A 21,563-nucleotide genomic window follows, 5' to 3' on the forward strand; every position below is an offset into this window, starting at 1 on the left:
CTGTATGTTTGGGCTTTGTGATATCAGCAAGCTTTGCCCTCATACAGGTATATACAGTACAGTTGGCCCTCCACACCCGCGGGTCCTACGTCTGTGGATTCAACCAACTACAGATCAAAAATACAATATTCACAGGATGTGAAACCCGTGGATATGAAAGGCTGGCTTTTCCTATTGGCAGGTTCTGCAGAGCCAACTTCGGGACTTGGGCATCCATGGATTTTGGTATCCATAGGGGTCCTGGAACCAATCCCCCAGATACTGAGGAGTGACTATGAAATATATAGTACATATGTTTTAAAAAAGAAAACACATAGTACATATAATTAACATAGGTAACAACTAGCCTGATTTTACAGATGAGAAAACTGATGCATAGAGAAGGTGGAGAATTTGTCTGAGGTTAGTAAGTGGAGGAGTCAGGATTTGAACCCTGGGCCTGGCTCCAGAGGGTCCAGTCTTAAGTGCTCCACCTCAAGGCTGAACCAGCAGGCCAAGAATACAGAGGTGCAGGCCAGCTGCTCCAGGCAGCTCCTCCTGCCCACCTAGGCCTCCTCGGGCCTTTTGCCTGGATGCAGTGAGGGTCGCACCCTGCACCCCTGCCTCCTCGCCTTCCCAGGCGTCACCCTGAACCCTCCCCATTCTGACCCTCATCTCTTGGATGGACCCAGCCAATAGGCTTCAGGGGTTTTTCCCTCTCCCACTCCTCACACACACTTGGCACAACCTCTGCTCTGGTGACCCCAAGTGTCTACCTTCCCTGGGTCCACCCCCAATCTGTTTTGAGAGAAAGCTGCCTCTGGGCCAGTGGGATCTACCTCCTGTCCACAGGCCCTATGTCAACCAGAGCTCTTTCAATGACAAGTGACAGAAACCCAACTGGCTTAGAGGAGGGAAATGTTTATTGGCTCATGTGACTTAAGAAGTCCAAGGTCCACAGGCCTCGAGCCAGCTCAGCCCCAGGTGCCCAGATGGCATCAGGAAGCTCTTGTCTCTGGACCTCTTGGCTCTGCTCTCTGTGCTGGTTTTGTTCTCAGGCAGGATGGTTCCCTCAGGGTAATAAGTTGCTTCCAACAGCTCCTGGCAGCCCACACTCATTCCGCCAGCTCTGCTGCCCCAATGTGGTCGCTGTCATCTTGCCAGCGATCCTGTCAAAACCCTTTCCTGATGGTCCCACTTGAAGTCCCAGGGCTCAGGACCCCACCCCTGCACCAATCAGTGGTGGAGTGTGGGTGGCTCTGTGATGGGCTAGCCTGGCGTGCCATTCCCACCCCTCAGCCCCAGGGAGGGCGCTCAACTGCACAAAGCACAGGTCCCAGCAGAGGAGAGATGGTTCCTGAAAGGAAACCAAAAAAGGCACTGCTACCAAAGCAGGGCACCTAGAGGCAGGCAGGGCCTGCAGACGCCCGTTTCCAGCTCCCCAGGGCTGTCCCCTCTCCATGTCTCAAATCGTTGACCCTCCCACCAGCCTTGGGTGTTTTTTTTGTTTTGTTTTGTTTTGTTTTGTTTTGAGACGGAGTCTCACTCTGTCACTCAGGCTGGAGTGCAGTGGTCAGATCTCGGCTCACTGCAAGCTCCGCCTCCCGGGTTTATGCCATTCTCTTGCCTCAGCCTCCCGAGTAGCTGGGACTACAGGTGCCCGCCACCTCGCCCGGCTAGTTTTTTGTATTTTTTAGTAGAGACGGGGTTTCACCGTGTTAGCCAGGATGGTCTTGATCTCCTGACCTTGTGATCCGCCCGTCTCGGCCTCCCAAAGTGCTGGGATTACAGGCTTGAGCCACCGCGCCCAGCCCAGCCTTGGGTGTTTTAACCCACCTTCTCCTTCTTTGGGTCTCTCACTCAGGGAAGGAGACCCACCCCCTGCTTCACAGAGAAGTCAGACACCATCAGATAAAAGCTGTGAAGACCAGCCAGGTGTGGCGGCTCACGTCTGAAAGCCCAGCACATTGGGAGGCCAAGGTGGGAGGATCACTTGAGCCCAGGAGTTCGAGTCCAGCCAGAACAACATAGTGAGACCTCATCTCTACACACACACACACACACACAACACACACACACTATACGCCTATAGTCCCAACTACTCCAGAGGACGAGGCGGGAGGATCCCTTGAGCCCAGAAGGCTGCAGTGAGCCGTGATCGTGCCACTGCTCTCCAGGCCAGGCAACAAAGAGAGGCCCTGGCTCCAAAACAAAACAAAACAAAAAAGTTAAAATTAAAAAAAAAATTGTTACCTCTGGTTGGACGCAGTGGCTCATGCCTGTAATCCCAGCGCTTTGGGAGGCCAGGTCAGGCAGATCACTTGAGGTCAGGAGTTTGAGACCAGCCTGGCCAACGTGGTGAAACCATGTCTCTACTAAAAATACAAAACTTAGCTGGGCATGGTGGCGGGCACCCGTAATCCCAGCTACTCAGGAGGCTGAGGCAGGAGAATTGCTTGAACCTGGGAGGTGGAGGTTGCAGTGAGCTGAGATCACGCCACTGCACTCTAGCCTGGGTGAAAAAGTAACTCCGTCTCAAAAAACAAACAAACAAAAACAGTTACCTCAATCCTCCCCGCAAAACCCACTCACTGCCCTGTCCCTTGGCAGGTTGAGGTTGGCCTGAGGTTCCCCCACCTCACCCCATCAATTCTCTCCCATCCTATCCCTGCAGATCGTGTCTAAAATTCTCACCATCTAAAAACCACCCCTATGCATCCATATGGTGTGAAAAATTTATATATATACAATATATAATGTAAATATGTATGTAAATAAACCACTGCCCACTCCTATGCCCCTCACTCTGAGTGGTCTCTGGTTGGCATCCCTAAGTGCTGCTTCCACACGCCTCAGGGTCTCTCACCTCCAGCCCACTCACCCCCTACAACCACCACCAAGGCCCAAGCAGCACTGGTGGAGTCGCCGGGAAAGCTGAGGGTCGCCTTGCAGGCACCACCTCCTGTCCACGGTGTCTGACACTTGACCTCTCCCTGCTTCCAGATGTACCTGTATGGGCACCACCGTGGATCCTGGGTGGCACGGGTTCTGGGCTCTCTCATCTCCTTTGGTGGTCTGCCCCAGCACCCCATGCTCAGCAAGGTCACCTGCTTTTGAGGCTCACACGTGTCTTTGTTCCCCTACATTCACACATCCACTCAGCACCTTCCCTCAGCAGCCTCACAGGCACCCCCAATTCATCACAGCCACATTGTGACCTTCAGGCTGAACCTGTTCTTCCTATGTCCCCCAGCAGGGAAGGAGCCCCTGACCACCAAAGCTGCTGCAGAAAGAAACCTGGGGGTCGCCCTTAACAATCCCCTCAGCCTCCATGTGCAGTTGGCCATCTCCATGCTGAAGGCTGAGGCCAGCACAGACCCAAGTCTGCCCACCGCTCACTGTGCCCCTACCTCGTCCTGCTCCAGCTGCCATCACCTCACCCAGACTTCCGAGTCAGTTCCCTGCTGCCACCAGTGCCCACGAGAAAGCCACTGAGCTTGTTAAGAAACAGACTATAGGCCGGGCGCGGTGGCTCAAGCCTGTAATCCCAGCACTTTGGGAGGCCGAGGCGGGCGGATCACGAGGTCAGGAGATCGAGACCATCCTGGCTAACACAATGAAACCCCGTCTCCACTAAAAATACAAAAAAATTAGCCGGGCGTGGTGGCAGCGCCTGTAGTCCCAGCTACTTGGGAGGCTGAGGCAGGAGAATGGCGGGAACCCGGGAGGCGGAGCTTGCAGTGAGCCGAGATCGCGCCACTGCACTCCAGCCTGGGCAACAGACCGAGACTCCGCCTCAAAAAAAAAAAAAAAAAAAAAAAAAAAGAAACAGACTATACGTGGCCGGGCGCAGTGGCTCAAGCCTGTAATCCCAGCACTTTGGGAGGCCGAGACGGGCGGATCACGAGGTCAGGAGATCGAGACCATCCTGGCTGACACGGTGAAACCCCGTCTCTACTAAAAAATACAAAAAACTAGCCGGGCAAGGTGGCGGGCGCCTGTAGTCCCAGCTACTGGGGAGGCAGGAGAATTGCCTGAACCCGGGAGGCGGAGCCTGCAGTGAGCTGAGATCCGGCCACTGCACTCCAGCCTGGGTGGCAGAGCGAGACTCCGTCTCAAAAAAAAAAAAAAAAAAGAAACAGACTATATGTATACGTTTTCTTTTTGACATTTTTTTTTTTTGAGTCGGGGTCTTGCTCTGTTGCCCAGGCTGGAGTGCAGTGGTGCAATCATGGCTCACTGCTGCCTCGAACTCCTGTCCCAGCCTCCTAAGCAGCTGGGACCACAGGCATACGCCACCATTTAGACCTTTAAAACTGAATGCCTTGCGGGCCCCAGGAGGCCCCACGTGGGCTACCTGCACCTTCCCCAACCTCACTGAGTGCCTCTGCTTTACACGCAACACAGCTCCTGGGTCTGCTCTGAAAGGTTATCTGGATGAACATACTGTGTCACCGCCCTGCTCAAAAACCACCTTCAAGGCCCTTCACAATCTTGCTATGTCTGCTCCTTTCCACATGCCCTTCACTACACTGGGCACAGGACTCTACAGTTTCCAAGACCTGTTCCTGCTCCCTGTCCCACTTATCCCTTCACAGCAGCCCACAGGGAGCAGAACAGTCTCCATCAGAGAGACAAGAGGCTGCTGAGAGCAGGGCAGCAGCCCGCGAGGCAGGTGTCCCCCACGTGCCCAGCACTTGCGAGCTCTCCCACCTCCCTTCTGTAGGCAGCCCTGGCGTGCTCAGCAGAGCCAGGGCCTCCAGCCTCCCCAGATGATCCCTCTCTCCCCTCACTGCACCTCACCTGCCATTGACACGGCCCCAGCTCCCAGTTTTTTTTTTGAGATGGAGTCTCACTCCATCACCCAGGTTGGAGTGCAATGGTGTGATCTCAGCTCACTGCAACCTCCACCTCCCAGGTTCAAGCGACTCTCCTGCCTCAGCCTCCCTAGCAGCTGGGATTACAGGGGCACACCACCACGCCCAGCTAATTTTTCTATTTTTTGTAGAGACGGGGTTTCACCATGTTGGCCAAGCTGGTCTTGAACTCTTGACCTCAGGGGATACGCCCACCTCAGCCTCCCAAAGTGTTGGCATTACAGGAGTGAGCCACCGCGCCCGGCCCCAGCTCCCAGTTTCATGTGGGGAAGGCAGGTGGGTGGATGGGATGGCAACCATGATGTCCTGCACAGAGCCTGGAACAGACACTGAGATTCCCTTTTATTATTTTTTTTAATAAATTTAAGAACAGCTCTACCTTCTCTCTTCCCCCCAGAGCAACTAAAACCAACTAAAAGGGGCTATGGCCTGGGGGGCAGAAGACGCTAGGAGTCATAATCCTCTTCGTCCTCTTCATCAGGTGCTGAGGGGCCCGGGGGCGCTGGGGGCAAAGGCAGAGTAGAGGCGAAGGGCAGGAAGGGCGTCGGGGGGCTGCAGAGCAGAAGGCAGGGGGGAGTCAGGCCTAAGCCCCACCATGCCCTCCACGGGGGCAGCTGCCAAGCCCCTCCCTCCCTCACCTGACCCTCCCACCACCACCCTCCAGATCCATGGGGCCAAGGCCCAGGGCAGCTCACGCAGGGCAGGCCCAGGGCCCACCCACGGGCCCTGGCAGGGTGGAGCAGGATCTTTCAGGAGAACAGTCTCCTGCCTTCGAGCCCTCCTCAGTCTCCTCAGTTATTCTCCTCCCACCCCCCAAATATGCCACAATCAACAAGACCAAGGGGCCAGGGAGACCAGGAAGGGTAAACTGGCTCTAGGGAGTCTGCCAGCACCCTTCCATGCCCCTGGGCTGCTCACCTCTGAAAGTGGGCAGGGGGGTGGCTGGCCTGGGGTGGGGGTTGTGATGTCTCCTCTTCCCCATCAGTATCTGTGTCCTCAGATTCATCCTGTGAGCACCACAGAGGTCAGAGTTGACAAGAAAAGACACGAGCCCATCACTGGGAGTGGCAGGGACAGCAGTAGACCCTCTCAGCCCCAGTTTACAAATAAACCGGGTGCAAAGAGGTCGCAGAAAAGGATGAGCGCTGGCCTCCTGCCAGTTCAGCTTGGGGCGAGGCTGTCTGTCCCATCATCAAGGGCAGGGCGAAGAGCTGGGGCCTCACTCACCTCCTGCTCCGAGTCTGTCCCGGACAGCTTCTTGTCCTTGCTTTTCGTTCCCATTCCACCGTTCTTCCGGCCGCCGCTGCCTGGTTTCCGGCCCCTTTGGGAAGGTACAGTCCATCTGCCCGGAGGTCTCCCTACTCCTTGGCCACCCCCAAGCCCTGTGGCCTTGGCCTTCCCCACTGTATGCCAGGCCCTGGCCCCACCTGCGGGCGCCCTTGTCCCCATCCATGTGGTTGTCCTCCCCGTCCCCCTGCATGTCGGGAACAGATGCCACCAAGTCCTTCAAGAAGTCAAACTGCTGCTCCAGCTCGATGCACTGCTTCCTGGAAGAGGTGAGGAGGGGCTGGCACTCAAGACGGGCCCAGACACCCGAACCCTCAGTGGGTGGCAGCAAGGGGCTCCGGATGTCAGACTGGAGCTCGGGCTGATCTCCGCCCCCGGGCCTGCACTCCTTTACTTAAGTGGCTCCCTCTGCCTGGACGCCCAGCCCCTCCTCTGCCAGTCTGTGGCCTTGCTGGTGTCCCGGCCGCCGCCCACCTCCCTCGCCATCCAAGCTCTGCCTCCCTCAGTGTGTGAACTCCCCGCGCCAGCCCCGCCGGCCCCTCCCTGCTCCTCGCCGCTCACAGGTGGGATGTGGTCATGGTCTTGGCGTTCCGGGACTGGGTCACCTGGCAGGCCTTCTTCAACAGCGACTCTAGGAAGAGCTCAAGAGCCCGGGCTGAGGGGCGTCAAGGAGAACGCCAGGGCGGGGGAGGGCGACCCGCTGCCTCCCTTCCCGACGTCCCTCGACCCGGCCCGCCCCCGGCAGGATACAGATGATGACAGGCACCGCCGCCGCCACCTTCCCAATCTCTTCGTCCGTCTGCATGATCTTCTTGATCCGCGCCTTCGGGTGGGGGAGCAGAGTTCAGACCCCGTCGCCTCCGTCCCCTAAAGGGGTGCCGGGGAAGGAAGGGGCATCCCCGGAGAAAGGGGGCGGAGGACGCGGACGCGGGTAGGGCACGGAGGAGGCGGGGCGTCCAGGCCCCCGAACACCGCGGCGCGCCTGCCTTTCCAGAGGGAACCGGGCCCAAGCCTCCCGGGAGCCGGGCCCACTCCCTGCCGGGCTCTGCCATGTGCTCACCGGCGGGAACCGCGCGTTGTACTTCTTCTTCTTGCTCGGCATCTCGGGGCCTCTCTCGCCGCGTCGGGTCCAGCGCCGCCGCCCGCAGCCTCCCGGCTCCCGGGCCTGCTCGCTGCCCGCCCGCCTCGGTTCCCCCGGGTCCTGGTGCCGCCCGCTCCGCCCCCGCCGCTTCCCGTGGAGTCCTAGCGCCGCCGGTTAAGACGCCGCTCACAGGGCCCTAGTGCCCTCCTCTTGGAGCCTCCCGGGCCGTGCGCATCCCTCCCCGGTCTGTACCGCTGCTCCCGCCCGCCCCCAAGACCAGAAGTGCGAACGTTGGCCCCGCCCCCCACGGCCCGCCCCTCCCGGGGTTCCCGCGATGGCCCCGCCCCCCGAGTCAGCACCTCCCCGTCGGCCCCGCCCCTTCCCCTGCCGGCCCCGCCCCACAGCGCGGCCGCTGCGGCCGCTGAGGCTGGCGGCTCCGCCCCGTGGCTGCGCTTGTCTATAAAGTTGTTGTTGAGGTGGCACGGCGCTAAGATGGCGGCGGCGGCGGCGGCCGTGGCGGGGGTGGGGCGCGGCGGCGGTGGCACGGAGTCCCGGCAGGAGCGGAACCGGGCCCGGGGCTGGGCCGGCGTCGAACGCAGCGAAGGCCGGAGGTGACTGCGGGCGGCGGGAGGGGCAGGGCAGGGCCGGGGCGGGAGCACCGCTCGGGCCGTGGGCGTTAATGGCGGCGGGCGCGGCACGGCCGGAACCTGGCGCTCCTGCAGGCTCTAGCAAGCCCAGGTTCGAGTCCGGGCACCGCCCCATTGGCTTCAGAACGGCCTGTGCCCTCTCTGGACCTCAGTGTCCTCGTCTTTAAGTGGGCCCGATAACGCCTTCTCGGGAGGCCTGGCCCTACAGAGCCGGCCTTGGGAGCTGCGCGAACGTGCGCTTCTTTGCCTTCCTCTATTAAATGCCAGCGCTCCGGATACCTGCCAGGAAAAGGGGGCCTTGTCAGGGCCGGGAGGTGTAGCTGGGGCCGGTTGCTCCCACGCCTGGATTCACCCTTTGGCCCTGCCACGCACTACAGGTGACCTTGGGCAAGTCCTTTCTCTCTGAGCCTCAGTTTCCTTGTCTGTAAGTCAAGGAGAATAGTAATAACTGCAGCAACCCTTCTGGAGCGCTCACTCCTCAGGCATCTAATTTTCACAGCGGATCTACAGGACAGGAACAGTTGTTATCCCATTGTAAAGATGAGGCAACTGAGGCGCATCGACAATAACTCTTACCCAAGGCCACAGTTTAATCCAGTGCCTGGCACCTGTAGTTATTGTCTCAGACCCTGCCCTGACTCGGTTCCCTCACAGCAGGACGGAACCAGGTGAGGAGCTGGAAGAGGAGGACTCTCCAGGTGGCCGTGAGGATGGCTTCACTGCTGAGCACCTGGCTGCAGAGGCTATGGCAGCTGACATGGACCCCTGGCTAGTGTTTGATGCCCACACGACACCTGCCACTGAGCTGGATGCCTGGCTGGCCAAGTACCCACCATCCCAAGTTACCCGCTATGGGGACCCCGGTTCACCCAACTCAGAGCCTGTGGGCTGGATTGCAGTGTATGGGCAGGGCTACAGCCCCAACTCCGGGGATGTGCAGGGCCTGCAGGCAGCCTGGGAAGCTCTGCAGACCAGTGGGCGGCCCATCACACCGGGCACCCTGCGCCAGCTCGCCATCACCCACCACGTGCTCTCAGGCAAGTGGCTTATGCATCTGGCACCAGGCTTTAAGCTGGACCATGCCTGGGCTGGCATTGCCCGGGCCGTGGTTGAAGGCCGGCTTCAGGTGGCCAAGGTGAGCCCACGGGCCAAGGAGGGTGGGCGCCAGGTCATCTGTGTTTACACGGACGACTTCACGGACCGCTTGGGTGTACTGGAGGCAGATTCAGCCATCCGTGCAGCAGGTATTAAGTGTCTGCTCACCTACAAGCCTGATGTCTACACCTACCTGGGCATCTACCGGGCCAACCGCTGGCACCTCTGCCCCACTCTCTATGAGAGTCGTTTCCAGCTTGGGGGCAGTGCCCGTGGCTCCCGAGTGCTTGACCGTGCCAACAACGTGGAACTGACCTAGAGGGGCCAAACTGGGGAGACTGCCCTCTCCCCACTCCATGCTGGGGATGGATCCTCCTGTCTTCCTCCTTGTCCCATGAAGGACAAGCCCCCCAACTCTGGGGACTACTAGGTCACTTGGGAACTACCTGCATCTTCAGTCCCCTTGAACTTCTGCCCTCTGTTCAGGGCTGATGCAAGCCCCACAGGCTGGGGGAATCCGGTTGTCTGAGGGATGAGCCTTCAGCCTCCCTTTGTAATGCTGCTCCTCTCCACTGCCCAGGACCGTGGGTTGGGTGCAGACACCTAAGAGGAGAGACTTCCTTGGGACGCTCATCCCCTGCTATACCTCCCCTTCCTCCTGCATCTCCCCTTCTTTCCTTCCCCCTCACAAGGGAGAAAACTTAGTACTTCCAGCCCCTCTCCTTGGAGCCTTCATGGTCTAGGGGTAGGGGCCCCACTGGCCTGAGCATGCCATTTTGGGGGGAGGGTGGTTGTGCCTACTTGTCCTTTGGCAGAGGGGATGCCAGGACCATGGACATGAGGCCTGCGCATCCCTGCCAGCTCACACAGCCTGTCCCACCATCCCCCCTTCCTTGGCTACTTTGACATGTGCCTGCTCCTGGCATTTCAATAAAACCCGGCTTGGGTCTGTGTCTTGAGTGTTTTTTAAAATACTGTCTTGGTGGTTACCTGCTTTGGTTGCTAGGGAGAGGCAGGGCCAGGAGAGACTACCCCGTTGACCCGGCCAGGCCCCCATAGCTGCCCCTAGCAGTAAGTTGTGCCTCACTGCTGAGGCTAGGCCCTGTCTCTAAGAACCTCTGCAAAACCAGCCCCACTTCCCCTCCATCCCAAATCAGTTTCTCAGAGATTTCCCATAATTCCAGGGGTTGATCCCTCCAGGAACGTCTAAGGGGCCACTGCTAGCCCTCAAGGTACATTTGTGCATATTAGAGGAAGGTACCAAGCCCAGGCAGTCCTAGGCCAGGGTACGTGGTTTGGGGAGCAGAGGATGGGATGGGCTGGATTTCGGCACCCTAGGCTGGACATCTTGTGCAGTGAACAACCTGCGCAACCCTAGGTAGTCTCTCTGGAAGCCCCGCCATTCATACTGTCCTCTTCTACCATCCTGACCTTCATAGGGCCCACTGGACAGTTTGCAAAGCGCTTTCATATGTATTAAATTTAAATCTCACAACCTCTTTAGGAGATGTTGGCCCCATTCTGCGGTCAAGGTAATTGAAGCCAAGAAGGGAAAGGAGTTTTCTCAGTGTCATGCGATGAGGTGGGCAGAGCTAGGACTTGAATCCCAGTCCCTTCCTCAGGCAATGAGGTCCCTGAGCCCACCGAGGAAAACAGCTTTTCATAACTCACGAAGCATGTTCACTTATGTGATCTCATTAGGCCGCCCTGCTCTGCTGGGACTTGCTGTAGCCTCGGAGCCTGGCTCCCGCACGCCTCCATCTCTCCAGCCCAGTGCCTGGCCCTGGCCTGGATTGGAGGCCAGGGTGTCTGGCAGGGAGCCCCTTGGGACACAGCTCTCGTGCCGTGCCGAGACTGACTCAGCCCCCAGCAGTCTCACCAAATCGGAATTTAGAGCAGGGGAGCGGAGATGCCACCAGGCTGACTGGGTGGAAGTGGCTGAGTCATGAGATGCTGGCTCAGTCCTCTCTCCAGCTTCCTCCCCACCCTGAGCTTCCCCAGGGCTGAGTCCCCCTCTGCCCAGCCTTGGGAAGTCCCCAGAGCTGGGTGGTCTCCAAGTTGGAGCCTGGTGCTCTGCCTCCCTTGGGCCGCCAGGGCTTTGCACTCCACCAAAGTGGGCCAAGGCACCTCATGGGTCCCGCAGAGATGCCCAGGTGGGGTCAATGGCACTGGCTTCTTTCATAGCTGAGTGTGTCACACACACAGCCCCTCTCCATCGCTGTGCCCTGCCCCACCCCACAACCCACTGTCTCCCAAGCCACTTCCACTGTCCTCTTGTCCCTCCTCCATTCTCCACAGCCAGGTCAACAGATCCCTCCCGCAGAGTGGCCATGTCCTTCTGCCAAAAGCCCTTCCATGGCTCCCCACAGTCTGCAGGATAGAGTCCGCTCTCCTGCACTGGCCGTGACCTGGTGCCCATCGACTGTCCCCGCTTCCCTGGGGCACCCCTTTCTGCCCATGCTCACTCTGCTGGAGCCGTCTGTTACTTCCTTCACCCACTGTCGCACAACCCTGGGCCTCGGGCTGTTCCTTCTGCTTGAGCACCTGCCTTGCAGCCCTGATGGCCGGAGTGTGTGGTGACTTGTGTAATGGATTGATGGATGTCCGTCTCCTGCTGGCCCCTAAGCCCCATGCCCATACTGTGCTCTGTGAAGGCAGGAACAGTGGCCAGATCTCAGCCCTGTCCCCAGAGCCTACCACAGTGCTAGGCCAGAACAATGACTCCATAAGTTATTATATGAATGAATGAGGTAATTGGCGACTCCAGCCCCTGCTGGACCCGTCTGCCTCATCCCGTCTCCACTCCCTGCTTCGCACTCCTTGTCCAAGAACATTGAGCTGCGTGCGACTTTTCTTGCACACATGGTGGCCTTTCTCACTTTCATGCCTTTGCTGGTGCTGTAGCCTCTGCTTGGCTTACCCTCGCCCACTTCCCTGGCTGGCGCCATGTTCCAGACCTACTGGCTCAGGTGTAATTCTTCAGGATCCTTCCGCATCCTTCCTCACCCCAACTGTTGCAGGAATGTCCCCTAGGCTCCCACAGCTCCCGCCTGCCTGCTGCTCTCATCTGTGTGTAAGATCCCTTCAGAACAGTGGCAATGCTTTATCCTCCAGCATCCGGCATAGGGCCCAGCCTAGTGCAGATGCCAAATTAACTTTCTTTTTTGAGATAGGGTCTTGCTCTGCTGCCCAGGCTGGAGTGCAGTGGCATGATCATGGCTCACTGCAGCTTTGAACTCCTGGGCTCAAGCAATCCTACCACCTCATCCTCCCAAAGTAATCCCAAAGGAATTACAAATATGAGCCCCTGCACTCAGCCAAACATTCTTGAATAAATGAGTGAGTGAATGAAAGCCACTCTCCCTCTCTGGGTCTCAGTTTCCTCATTCTGTTCATAACAAGAGCCAGGCACAGTGCGAAGCATTTACCTACATGATTTCATCTAAGTTTCACCTGGCTCTATTATTATTGCCATTTTGCAGAAGAGGAAACTGAGACCCAGACAAGTTCAATAATTGGCTCAAGTCATGGAGCAAGTAAGTGGCAGAGCCAAGATTCAAACCCAGTTCATCCAACTCCAAGGCATCTTATGCACTGTTGAACCCCCACTTTATCAAAGTGCTGTTGGGGTGGGGACTGCAAAGACAGATGAGACCCAGCAAGGACTCAGGATCTCGTTTCTAAAGCACACGGGAGGTTGGGTCTTCAGAACCACCTGGGAGAGAAGCTGGGCCAAAACTGAGAGTCTCTCTTTTTTTTTTTTTTTTTTTTTGAGATGGAGTCTCGCTCTGTCGCCCAGGCTGGAGTGCAGTGGCGCGATCTCGGCTCACTGCAAGCTCCGCCTCCCGGGTTCACGCCATTCTCCTGCCTCAGCCTCCCGAGTAGCTGGGACTACAGGCACCCACAACCGCGCCCGGCTAATTTTTTGTATTTTTAGTAGAGACGGGGTTTCACCGTGGTCTCGATCTCCTGACCTTGTGATCCGCCCGCCTCGGCCTCCCAAAGTGCTGGGATTACAGGCGTGAGCCACCGCGCCCGGCCTCTTTTTTTTTTTTAAACAGAGTTTCACTCTGTCACCCAGGCTGGAGTACAGTGGCATGATCTTGGTTCACTACAACCTCCTCCTCCTGGGTTGCCATGTTGGCCATGCTGGTCTTGAACGCCTGACCTCAGGTGATCCACCCACCTTGGCCTCCCAAAGTGCTGGGATTAGAGGCATGAGCCACCATGCCCAGCAGAAAGTCCCTTTTTTACCGATGAAGAAACTGAGGCCTAGACAGTGCAATGACCAAACCTACTGGGCAAGAAGAGTCTCCAGGTCTACAGTGGGAACTGGTCCCCTGCTAGGTCAATGGCCCTCCAAAACCCACCCCCTCAGGCTGGCAGTGGGTTCTGCCCTGTTTGGCCCCTTCCTACCTTGGAGCAGGGACGTGCCTTCAGCTCAGAGGGTGCTGGGAAAACTTGGACAAGTCCTGTGCTCCGCTCCTTTTATAAAACCAGGGGGGCCGGGCGCGGTGGCTCACGCCTGTAATCCCAGCACTTTGGGAGGCCATGGCTGGTGGATCACGAGGTCAGGAGATTGAGACCATCCTGGCTAACACGGTGAAACACCGTCTCTACTAAAAATACAAAAAATTAGCCGGGCGTGGTGGCGGGCGCCTGTAGTCCCAGCTACTCGGGAGGCTGAGGCAGGAGAATGGCGTGAACCTGGGAGGCGGAGCTTAGAGTAAGCCAAGATCGTGCCACTGCACTCCAGCCTGGGCAACAGAGCCAGACTCCGTCTAAAAAAAAAAAACCCAGGGGAAGGGTGACTGAGGCCAGGTAAAGAACCCCCGCCCCAACTCCTTTTCCTCCCACTCTCACATACTGCAAACCCCAGATCCCAGGGAGGAGGCTCCAGAGGGTCTGTCCAGGGAAGGAGAGAATCTGCCCGACTTGTACTTCTGTTGGAACTCATGCAGACTCAAAGAGGACTGAATCAGCTGAGTCGGGAGAATGCTTCAGCAGGAGCTTTGGCAGGATTTGGGGGATTTTCCCAGTGGGGCAGCTGCGCCCCACTCTTGCCGGCTGGGAGGGGCTCTGGCAGGGATGAGGATCGGGTCACACAGCTGATTCATCTGAGGAGGGAAACTCCCCGCTCCTCTGACATACATCCCCCAGGCACCCAGGGGTAAACCTGAGGACACCCAGCTGAGAAGCCCACCAACCCCATCCTCCTTTGCTTACTTGGAAAATGCCAGGGAGATAGAGTCAGGCAGGGTGACAGGGCTTAGGGGGCACCTTCCCAGGGAATAAAACCAGAGACTGGGACCAGAGAGAAAGCTGGACAAGGGCCACCTCAGTGGTCCTTTCTCACCCATTTTATAGATGAGAAAACAGGCTCAAATAGTAAAAGTAAACATGGGCTAGGTGTGGTGGCTCATGTTTATAATAACAGCAGTCTGGGAGGCCGAGGCAAAAGGATTGCTTGAGCCCAGGAGTTCAAGACCAGCCTGGGCAACACAGTGAGACCCCCATCTCTACCAAAAACAAAACAAAACAAAACAAAGCCAGGCATGGTGGCACATTCCTACACTCCCAGCACTCAGGAGGCTAAGGGAGGAAGGTCGGTTGAGCCTGGGAGGGCAAGGCTTTGGCGAGCCACGATCCAGCAACTGCACTCCAGCCTGGCAAACCTGTCTGGAAAAAGAAAAAAAATCAAACCTGTATATAGACCTACTCTGTGCTAGGCACACCCTAAGCAGTTCAGATGCATTAACTCATTATGGTCCTCACAGACCTCCTCCTTTTACTGATGAGGAAACTGAGGCAGAAAGAGGTTAAGTAACTTGGCAACTTGGCCAAGGTCAAGGCTAGAACTGCTCTGGGGCCTGCACAACTCCCGGGAGTCCTTGTACACCCGCGTCGCAGGGAGCTCTGTCCCTGGTCCCTGAGCAGCTCTGGCCCCGAGGGGAAAGACCTTTCTGGGATGAAGTCTAAATTGGCTTCTGGGGATCTTCCCTCCTCCGACCGACTCTGCCCTCTGTATACCCTAGAGGACACGGAGGTCACCCACCAGGCCCCAGCTCCTCTTCCTCCCTCCCCTAAAGGGAGAAAGCTGGTTCAGGCAGGAAAATCAGCCCAACCCTCAGAGGCCAGGAGAGGGCAGCGAAGCATTCCCGCCAAAATCTCTCCAGGGCTTTGACTCTTTTCCAAACCCCAATCCATCCTTCCCTCCCGAGTCAGAGCCTCCCTTTCCGGTCTGCCACCCGCCCCTCACAACACATGACACAAACTCACACACAGACATGCGTGCATACTGGGAGTCCAGCCTCCAGGCTCCTGTCCTCTGGGAACCTGGTCTGGCCCCGCTCACCTCTGCGGTGGGCCAGGGGCCTGATGGGTGTCGGAGGTGGGCTGAGAGTTGTGGCTGTTTGAGACGGGGCCAGGGACCCCACACAGGCAAGCTCTGTCCCATTTGGCTCCCACATCCAGGCTGTGTGACTCACCCCCTCACCCCCCATGACTCAGTTTACACCGGTGCCCAGAAGTCCTCCCAGGATGGGTGGGGTGGTTTATTGGCCCAGCCCAGGCCTGTCAGCCTTTCATCCAGGACGGGTGTTTCATACCACTCCTGGCCCAGAGCAGGAGCTGGCACCCATGGGGTACTGGGCTTGGGGTATGGCCCAGGTCTGAGGAGTTAGGGGGAACCTGAGAACTGGGTGACAAGCTCCAACTGTCTGAGCCTGGGTCGGCAGGAAGCAGGAGCCACTCCAAGAAACTTAAGGGGCCAGGCGGAGTGGGCAGATCCATCCTGGGCACTGACAGCAGCGCCCCTGACATCACCCTTCAGAGGAAATTGCCCATAAAGCACAAAATAAAACAGCAAGAAAATTCTCACTAACATTTATCCATCCCTTACTGTACAGGTGCCATGCTCAGCACTGTCCATGCCATGGCTCAGTCACTCCCCTACAACCGTGAAAAGCGGGTAAGATTATTAACATCCTCTTTTTTTTTTTTTTTTTTCTTTTTTTGAGACAGAGTTTCGCTCTTGTCACCCAGGCTGGAGTGCAATGGCGTGATCTTGGCTCACTGCAACCTCTGCCTCCCGGGTTCAAACAATTCTCCTGCCTCAGTCTCTTGAGTAGCTGGGATTACAGGTATGCGCCACCACGCCTGGCTAATTTTGTATTTTTAGTAGACACAGGGTTTCTCCATGTTAGTCAGGCTGGTCTCAAACTCGCTATCTCAGGTGACCCGCCCGCCTCAGCCTCCCAAAATGCTGGGATTACAGGCGAGAGCCACTGCACCCGGCCAGCATCCTCTTTACAAGGGAGGAAACTGAGGCATTGAGAAGTTAGGGAATTTCCCAGCTTCCCCAGCTTGCCCAGCCAGGAAGTGGCTGAACTGAAATTCAAACCCAAGATGTCCACTGCCAGAGCCCCTCCTGCCTGCTGAATGGCGCTTACTGAAGCAAGGATGAGAGGCCCAAAACCCCATCCCAGCCCCTGCCATCTCCATGGAAACCTCTAGTTTCAGGGTCCACAGTATGTAAACCTCATCTGCAGGAAGGGGAAATTGAGGCTCCCAGAGGGAAAGAGACTGACCTGAAGTCACATAATGACGTCATTTAACGAACTACTAGAGACCCAGCCAGGCTGGAGCTGTGTCTTTGATGTTCGTCCCACAGTCCTGGGCTGGAGAGGTGGCTGGTGAGGGAAAGGGAGCCTCGCTTTTTATAAATGTTTCTCCCCAATTCTCCTCTGCCAGGAAGGCTTCTCCTACCCCCACCACAGTTGGAAAGAACTCTTCCTTCCTGGGCTCCAGTGATGGCCCTGGCACTCTCTGGGCCCTCCCCGCAGCACCGTCTCCTTAGCACCAGGACTAGTCTGAGTGTCTGACCACCTCTCTGGGCTGAACGAAAGTGCCTTGTGGTCAGGAGGACCAAGTCGCTGTTTTGTTTTTTTGTTTGTTTGTGTGTATGCATGTGGTTTTTTTTTTTTTTTTTTTTTTCTGGAGTCAGAGGCTCACTCTATCACCCAGGCTGGAGTGCAATGGCGCGATCTCAGCTCACTGCAACTTCCGCCTCCTGGCTTCAAGTGATTCTCCTGCCTCAGCCTCTCAAGTAGCTGGGATTACAGGAGTGCGCTGCCACACCCAGCTAATGTTTGTATTTTTAGTAGAGACAGGATTTCACCATGTTGACCAGGCTGGTCTTGAATTCCTGACCTCCAGTGATTCGCCCCCTTCGGCCTCCCAAAGTGCTGGGATTACAGGCGTGAGCCACCGCCCCTGGCCTGGGACCAAGTCTTTTATTTTTTTGAGATGGAATCTCGTTCTGTCGCCCAGGCTGGAGTGCAGTGGCACCATCTCAGCTCACTGCAAGCTCCGCTTCCCATGTTCACGCCATTCTCCTGCCTCAGCCTCCTGAGTAGCTGGAACTACAGGCACCCGCCACCACGCGCCTGGGACTAAGTCTTTAATAATCCCTACCTCCCCAACATCTGACTCCATTCAACTTTTAGTTCAGTTAATTCAGAAGAATGGATAAAGAAACTGTGGTACATCTGTGCAGTGGGAGACAAGCCAGGCACAAAAGAGCATGTGGTGAACGATTCAATTGATATGAAATTCTGCAAGAGACAAAACTAATCGATGACAACATAAATGAGTTAAGTGATTTCCTGGGGTGGAGGAATCGACTGCAGAGAGGCAGGAGAGAACTTTCTAGGGGGACGGAAATGTTCTGTATCTGGATTGGAACGTGGCTACACAGATGTATACACATAACCGGCACATTAACAAAGCGTGCATTCTACTGAATGTAAGACAAACCTCGACGAGGTAGCTTCGTGAGACAGGGTCTCACTCTTGCCCAGGCTGGAGTGCAGTGGCCTGATCATAGCTCACTGCAGCTTCCAACTTCTGGGCTTAAGTGATCCTCCTGCCTCAGCCTCTCAAAATGCTAGGATTATAAGCGTGTGCCACAGTGCTCAGCCAGATTTTTCTTTTTAGCAAGACAGATCTATATATACTCAGTGAAAGATCTTCCAAGATAATAAGAAAACCAAAAAGCAAGAAATGATATGGGATGTAGATAGGCTAACCTCTTGGTAAAAAAAATACACAAGAAACTGGTTACTGTGGAGGGGAGGCTTCTCACTCTACCCCTTTTGTAACTTTTGAATTTTAAAATATCTTAATGTATTACCTAGTAGAAAAAGAAATGCAATTAAATGTTTTTAGTGTAAAGCAACATAAAAAATAAAAACGAGGTTTTAAAATAATTTCTTCTCCAGGCCAGGTGTGGTGGCTCACTCCTATAATCCTAGCAGTTTGGGAGGCCAAGGTGGACTGATTGCCTGAGCTCAGGAGTTCAAGACCACCCTGGGCAACATGGTGAAACCCTGTCTCTACTAAAATACAAAAAAAAAAAATAGTAATAAAAAATAAAAAAATAGCCGGGCATGGTGGCAGGTGCCTGTAGTCCCAGCTACTCAGGAGGCTGAGGCAGGAGAACTGCCTGAACCCAGGAGGAAGTGGTTGTAGTAAGCCAAGATCGCACCACTGCTCCCTAGCCTGGGCAACAGAGCAAGACTTCGTCTCAAATAATAAGTAAATGAAATATGATAAAATAAAATAATTTCTTTTCCACACCCCCTTTTTATGGCCATTAACTTGGTAGATGCAGATATAGATATATATACAGAAACACGCATATCCATCTCCAAAATGCAATACCTTCAAACATTATTCCAAAAAGGGAGAATAAAAGGTAATGTCCTGGCTGGGTGCGGTGGCTCAAGCCTGTAATCCCAGCACTCTGGGAGGCTGAGGCGGGCGGATCACGAGGTCAGGAGATTGAGACCATCCTGGCAAACACAGTGAAACCCCGTCTCTACTAAAAATACAAAAAAATTAGCCGGGCGAGGTGGCGGGCGCCTGTAGTCCCAGCTTCTCGGGAGGCTGAGGCAAGAGAATGGCATGAACCCAGGAGGCGGCAGAGCTTGCAGTGAGCGGAAATCGCGCCACTGCACACCAGCCTGGGCGACAGAGCGAGACTCCATCTCAAAAAAAAACAAAAAACAAAAAACAAAAACAAAAACAAAAGGTAATGTCCTTCATTGCACGAGGGAACTGTATTGCTCATTGCATAAGGGATTAAAGGATTTCACCTGGGTTGGACTTGTAGACGACCTTGCTGAGGAAGTGGTGGGGAAACTGAAAGCTGCAGCATAAAAGTCAGCCAGGTGAGGGGACAAGGGAGGTTCCTTGGGCAGAGGGAGTCGTCTGTGCAAAAGGTGAGGGGCTCGGTCTGGCAGCCTGGGGCGGAGAGTAAGCAGAGTAAGAAGGAAAAGCCTGTGAATTTGGCCAAGCCCCACCAGATTTGCGAGGGTCTGGATTCCACACACTTTCCTTCCTCACTGTGTGGCTTTTAGCAAGTTGCTTAATTTCTCTGTGCTTCCATTTCCTGATCTGTAAAATGGGTGTATTATACCATCTCTCTCACAGGGTTGCTGTGAGGATTAAACATGTTACTTGGAATGGCGTCTGGTTCATCAGAGTTCAATGAGCAAGAGCCACTAGTGTTATCCTCTTAGCCCCTCAAGCCTCCCAAGCAGCATGTAACCTAAAAGAACATGGGGTACGCCAAGCACCCCTAGCCCACCCCTTCCCAGGCTTCAAGCCTTCCTGGGTAGCAATTCCAAAGGTGCCACAGCTGGGGTAGGTCCAAGTCTGATGGTGAAATGCTCAGACTCTTAAAATTTTTCAGGATTAAAACAATCCCTCGGCCGGGCGCGGTGGCTCAAGCCTGTAATCCCAGCACTTTGGGAGGCCGAGACGGGCGGATCACTAGGTCAGGAGATCGAGACCATCCTGGTGAACATGGTGAAACCCCGTCTCTACTAAAAAATACAAAAAACTAGCCGGGCGAGGCGGCGGGCGCCTGTAGTCCCAGCTACTCGGGAGGCTGAGGCAGGAGAATGGCGTAAACCCGGGGGGCGGAGCTTGCAGTGAGCTGAGATCCGGCCACTGCACTCCAGCCCGGGCGACAGAGCCAGACTCCGTCTCAAAAAAAAAAAAAAAAAAAAAAAATCCCTCAGGCTGCTGGGTGGGAAGTGCGGAGCTGGAAGCTGTGGAGAGCATTCAGGGGAGAGAGGATGGGGCCAGGACCAAGGAAAATAAATCTTTGTAGAAGTGAATTAACATGTCATCTCCAGGCCAGGTGCCGCGGCTCATGCCTGTAATCCCAGCACTTTGAGAGGCCAGGGTGGGCAGATGACCTGAGGTCAGGAGTTCGAGACCAGCCTGCCCAACATGGTAAAAACCTGTCTCTACAATTTATAAAAATTAGACGGGCATGGTGGCAGGTGCCTGTACAGCTACTTGGGAGGCTGAGGTAGGAGAATCGCTTGAGCCTGGGGGGCAGAGGTTGTAGTAAGCTGAGATTACACCACTGCACTCCAGTCTGGGTGACAGAGCAAGACCCTGTCTCAAAAAAAAAAAAAGTCATCTCCAGATGTGGAGCAACTGGAACTGTTACCCACTGAACAACATGGGTGGGATGTAAAATGGTACATCCACGTTGGAGCATTGGTGGAGAGAATCAATTCAAGCTGAATGTACACCAACCATATGACCCAACAATTCCTCCCAACCCGGGCACATAGCCAAGAGAAATGAATACAGCTGGCTCCCAAAAGGATATTCATGGCAGCCTTATTCATAATAGGCCAAAACTAGAAGGCCCCCCAAGTCATCAGCAGGGGAATGGAGAATGGAGAGACCGATTGTGGAATATTTGTGCAATGGGACGCAGCAACAGAAAAGTCCAAGCTACCAGGTCATTCAATAACACAGATGAATCCCACAGACACGTTGAGTAAAAGAAGCCAGACCCAAAAGAGTACACGCCATATGGTCAAATGTATATGAAGTTGAAGAACAGGCAAAACTAATCTATGATGACAGAAGTCAGAATAGTGGCTACCTATGGGTGGGAAGTGTGACTCAGAGGAGCCTTCTGAGTTGCTAAAAATGTCATGCTGATAAGGGTGGTGATTACATGGGTTTATATACATGCAGAAGCCATTGAAGCTGGGCTTGGTGGCTCATACTTGTAATCCCAATACTTTGGGAGGCCGAGGCGGGAGGATCACTGAAGCTCAGGAGTTTGAGATTAGCTTGGGCAACAGCTTCCTCTCTACTAATAAATAAATAAAGACATAAATAAATAATTGGCATGGTGGCAGACGTGCAGTCCCAGCTACTTGGGAGGCTGAGGTGGGGGGATAGCTTGAGCCCAGGAGTTCAAGGTTGCAGTGAGCTGTGATAGCACCACCGTGCTCCAACCTGGGAGATAGAGTGAGACCTTGTCTTAAAAATAGTAATAAATAAGGCGAGGTGTGGAGGCTCACGTTGGTAATCCCAGCACTTTGGGAGGCCAAGGTGAGTGGATCACCTGAGGTCAGGAGTTCGAGACCGCTTGACCAATACGGTGAAACCCCGTCTCTACTAAAAATGCAAAACTTAGCCGGGCGTGGTGGCATGTGCCTGTAGTCCCAGCTACTCAGGATGCTGAGACAGGAGTATTTTTTGAACCCGGGAGGCAGA

At 55.4% G+C, this 21,563-nt stretch overlaps 2 protein-coding genes across 3 annotated transcripts; one reads left to right on the forward strand and one right to left on the reverse strand.

Annotated features, from left to right (window-relative positions):
* Positions 1–5,173: 5,173 nt before the first annotated feature.
* On the reverse strand, positions 5,174–7,483 carry LOC105469607 (DR1 associated protein 1). The gene is made up of 7 exons (XM_011720892.3): positions 7,204–7,483; positions 6,894–6,966; positions 6,705–6,798; positions 6,284–6,403; positions 6,084–6,177; positions 5,775–5,863; positions 5,174–5,408 (listed from the first exon to the last, which is right to left on the reverse strand). The coding sequence occupies exons 1-7, from the start codon at positions 7,243–7,245 to the stop codon at positions 5,303–5,305; spliced, it is 618 nt and encodes a 205-aa protein (XP_011719194.1). The 5' UTR covers positions 7,246–7,483; the 3' UTR covers positions 5,174–5,302.
* Positions 7,484–7,573: 90 nt separating this feature from the next.
* C12H11orf68 (chromosome 12 C11orf68 homolog) lies at positions 7,574–9,917 on the forward strand. 2 transcript variants are annotated; one of them, XM_011720890.3, is made up of 2 exons: positions 7,574–7,835; positions 8,526–9,917. In XM_011720890.3, the coding sequence occupies exons 1-2, from the start codon at positions 7,717–7,719 to the stop codon at positions 9,283–9,285; spliced, it is 879 nt and encodes a 292-aa protein (XP_011719192.2). In that variant the 5' UTR covers positions 7,574–7,716; the 3' UTR covers positions 9,286–9,917. The 2 variants fall into 2 exon arrangements, with proteins under 2 accessions (XP_011719192.2, XP_011719193.2); XM_011720891.3 differs by having other exon boundaries at positions 7,577–7,835; positions 8,529–9,917.
* Positions 9,918–21,563: the final 11,646 nt, after the last annotated feature.

The sequence above is a fragment of the Macaca nemestrina genome, chromosome 12 (assembly GCF_043159975.1).
Source record: "Macaca nemestrina isolate mMacNem1 chromosome 12, mMacNem.hap1, whole genome shotgun sequence".
In the NCBI taxonomy this organism is placed as follows: domain Eukaryota; kingdom Metazoa; phylum Chordata; class Mammalia; order Primates; family Cercopithecidae; genus Macaca; species Macaca nemestrina.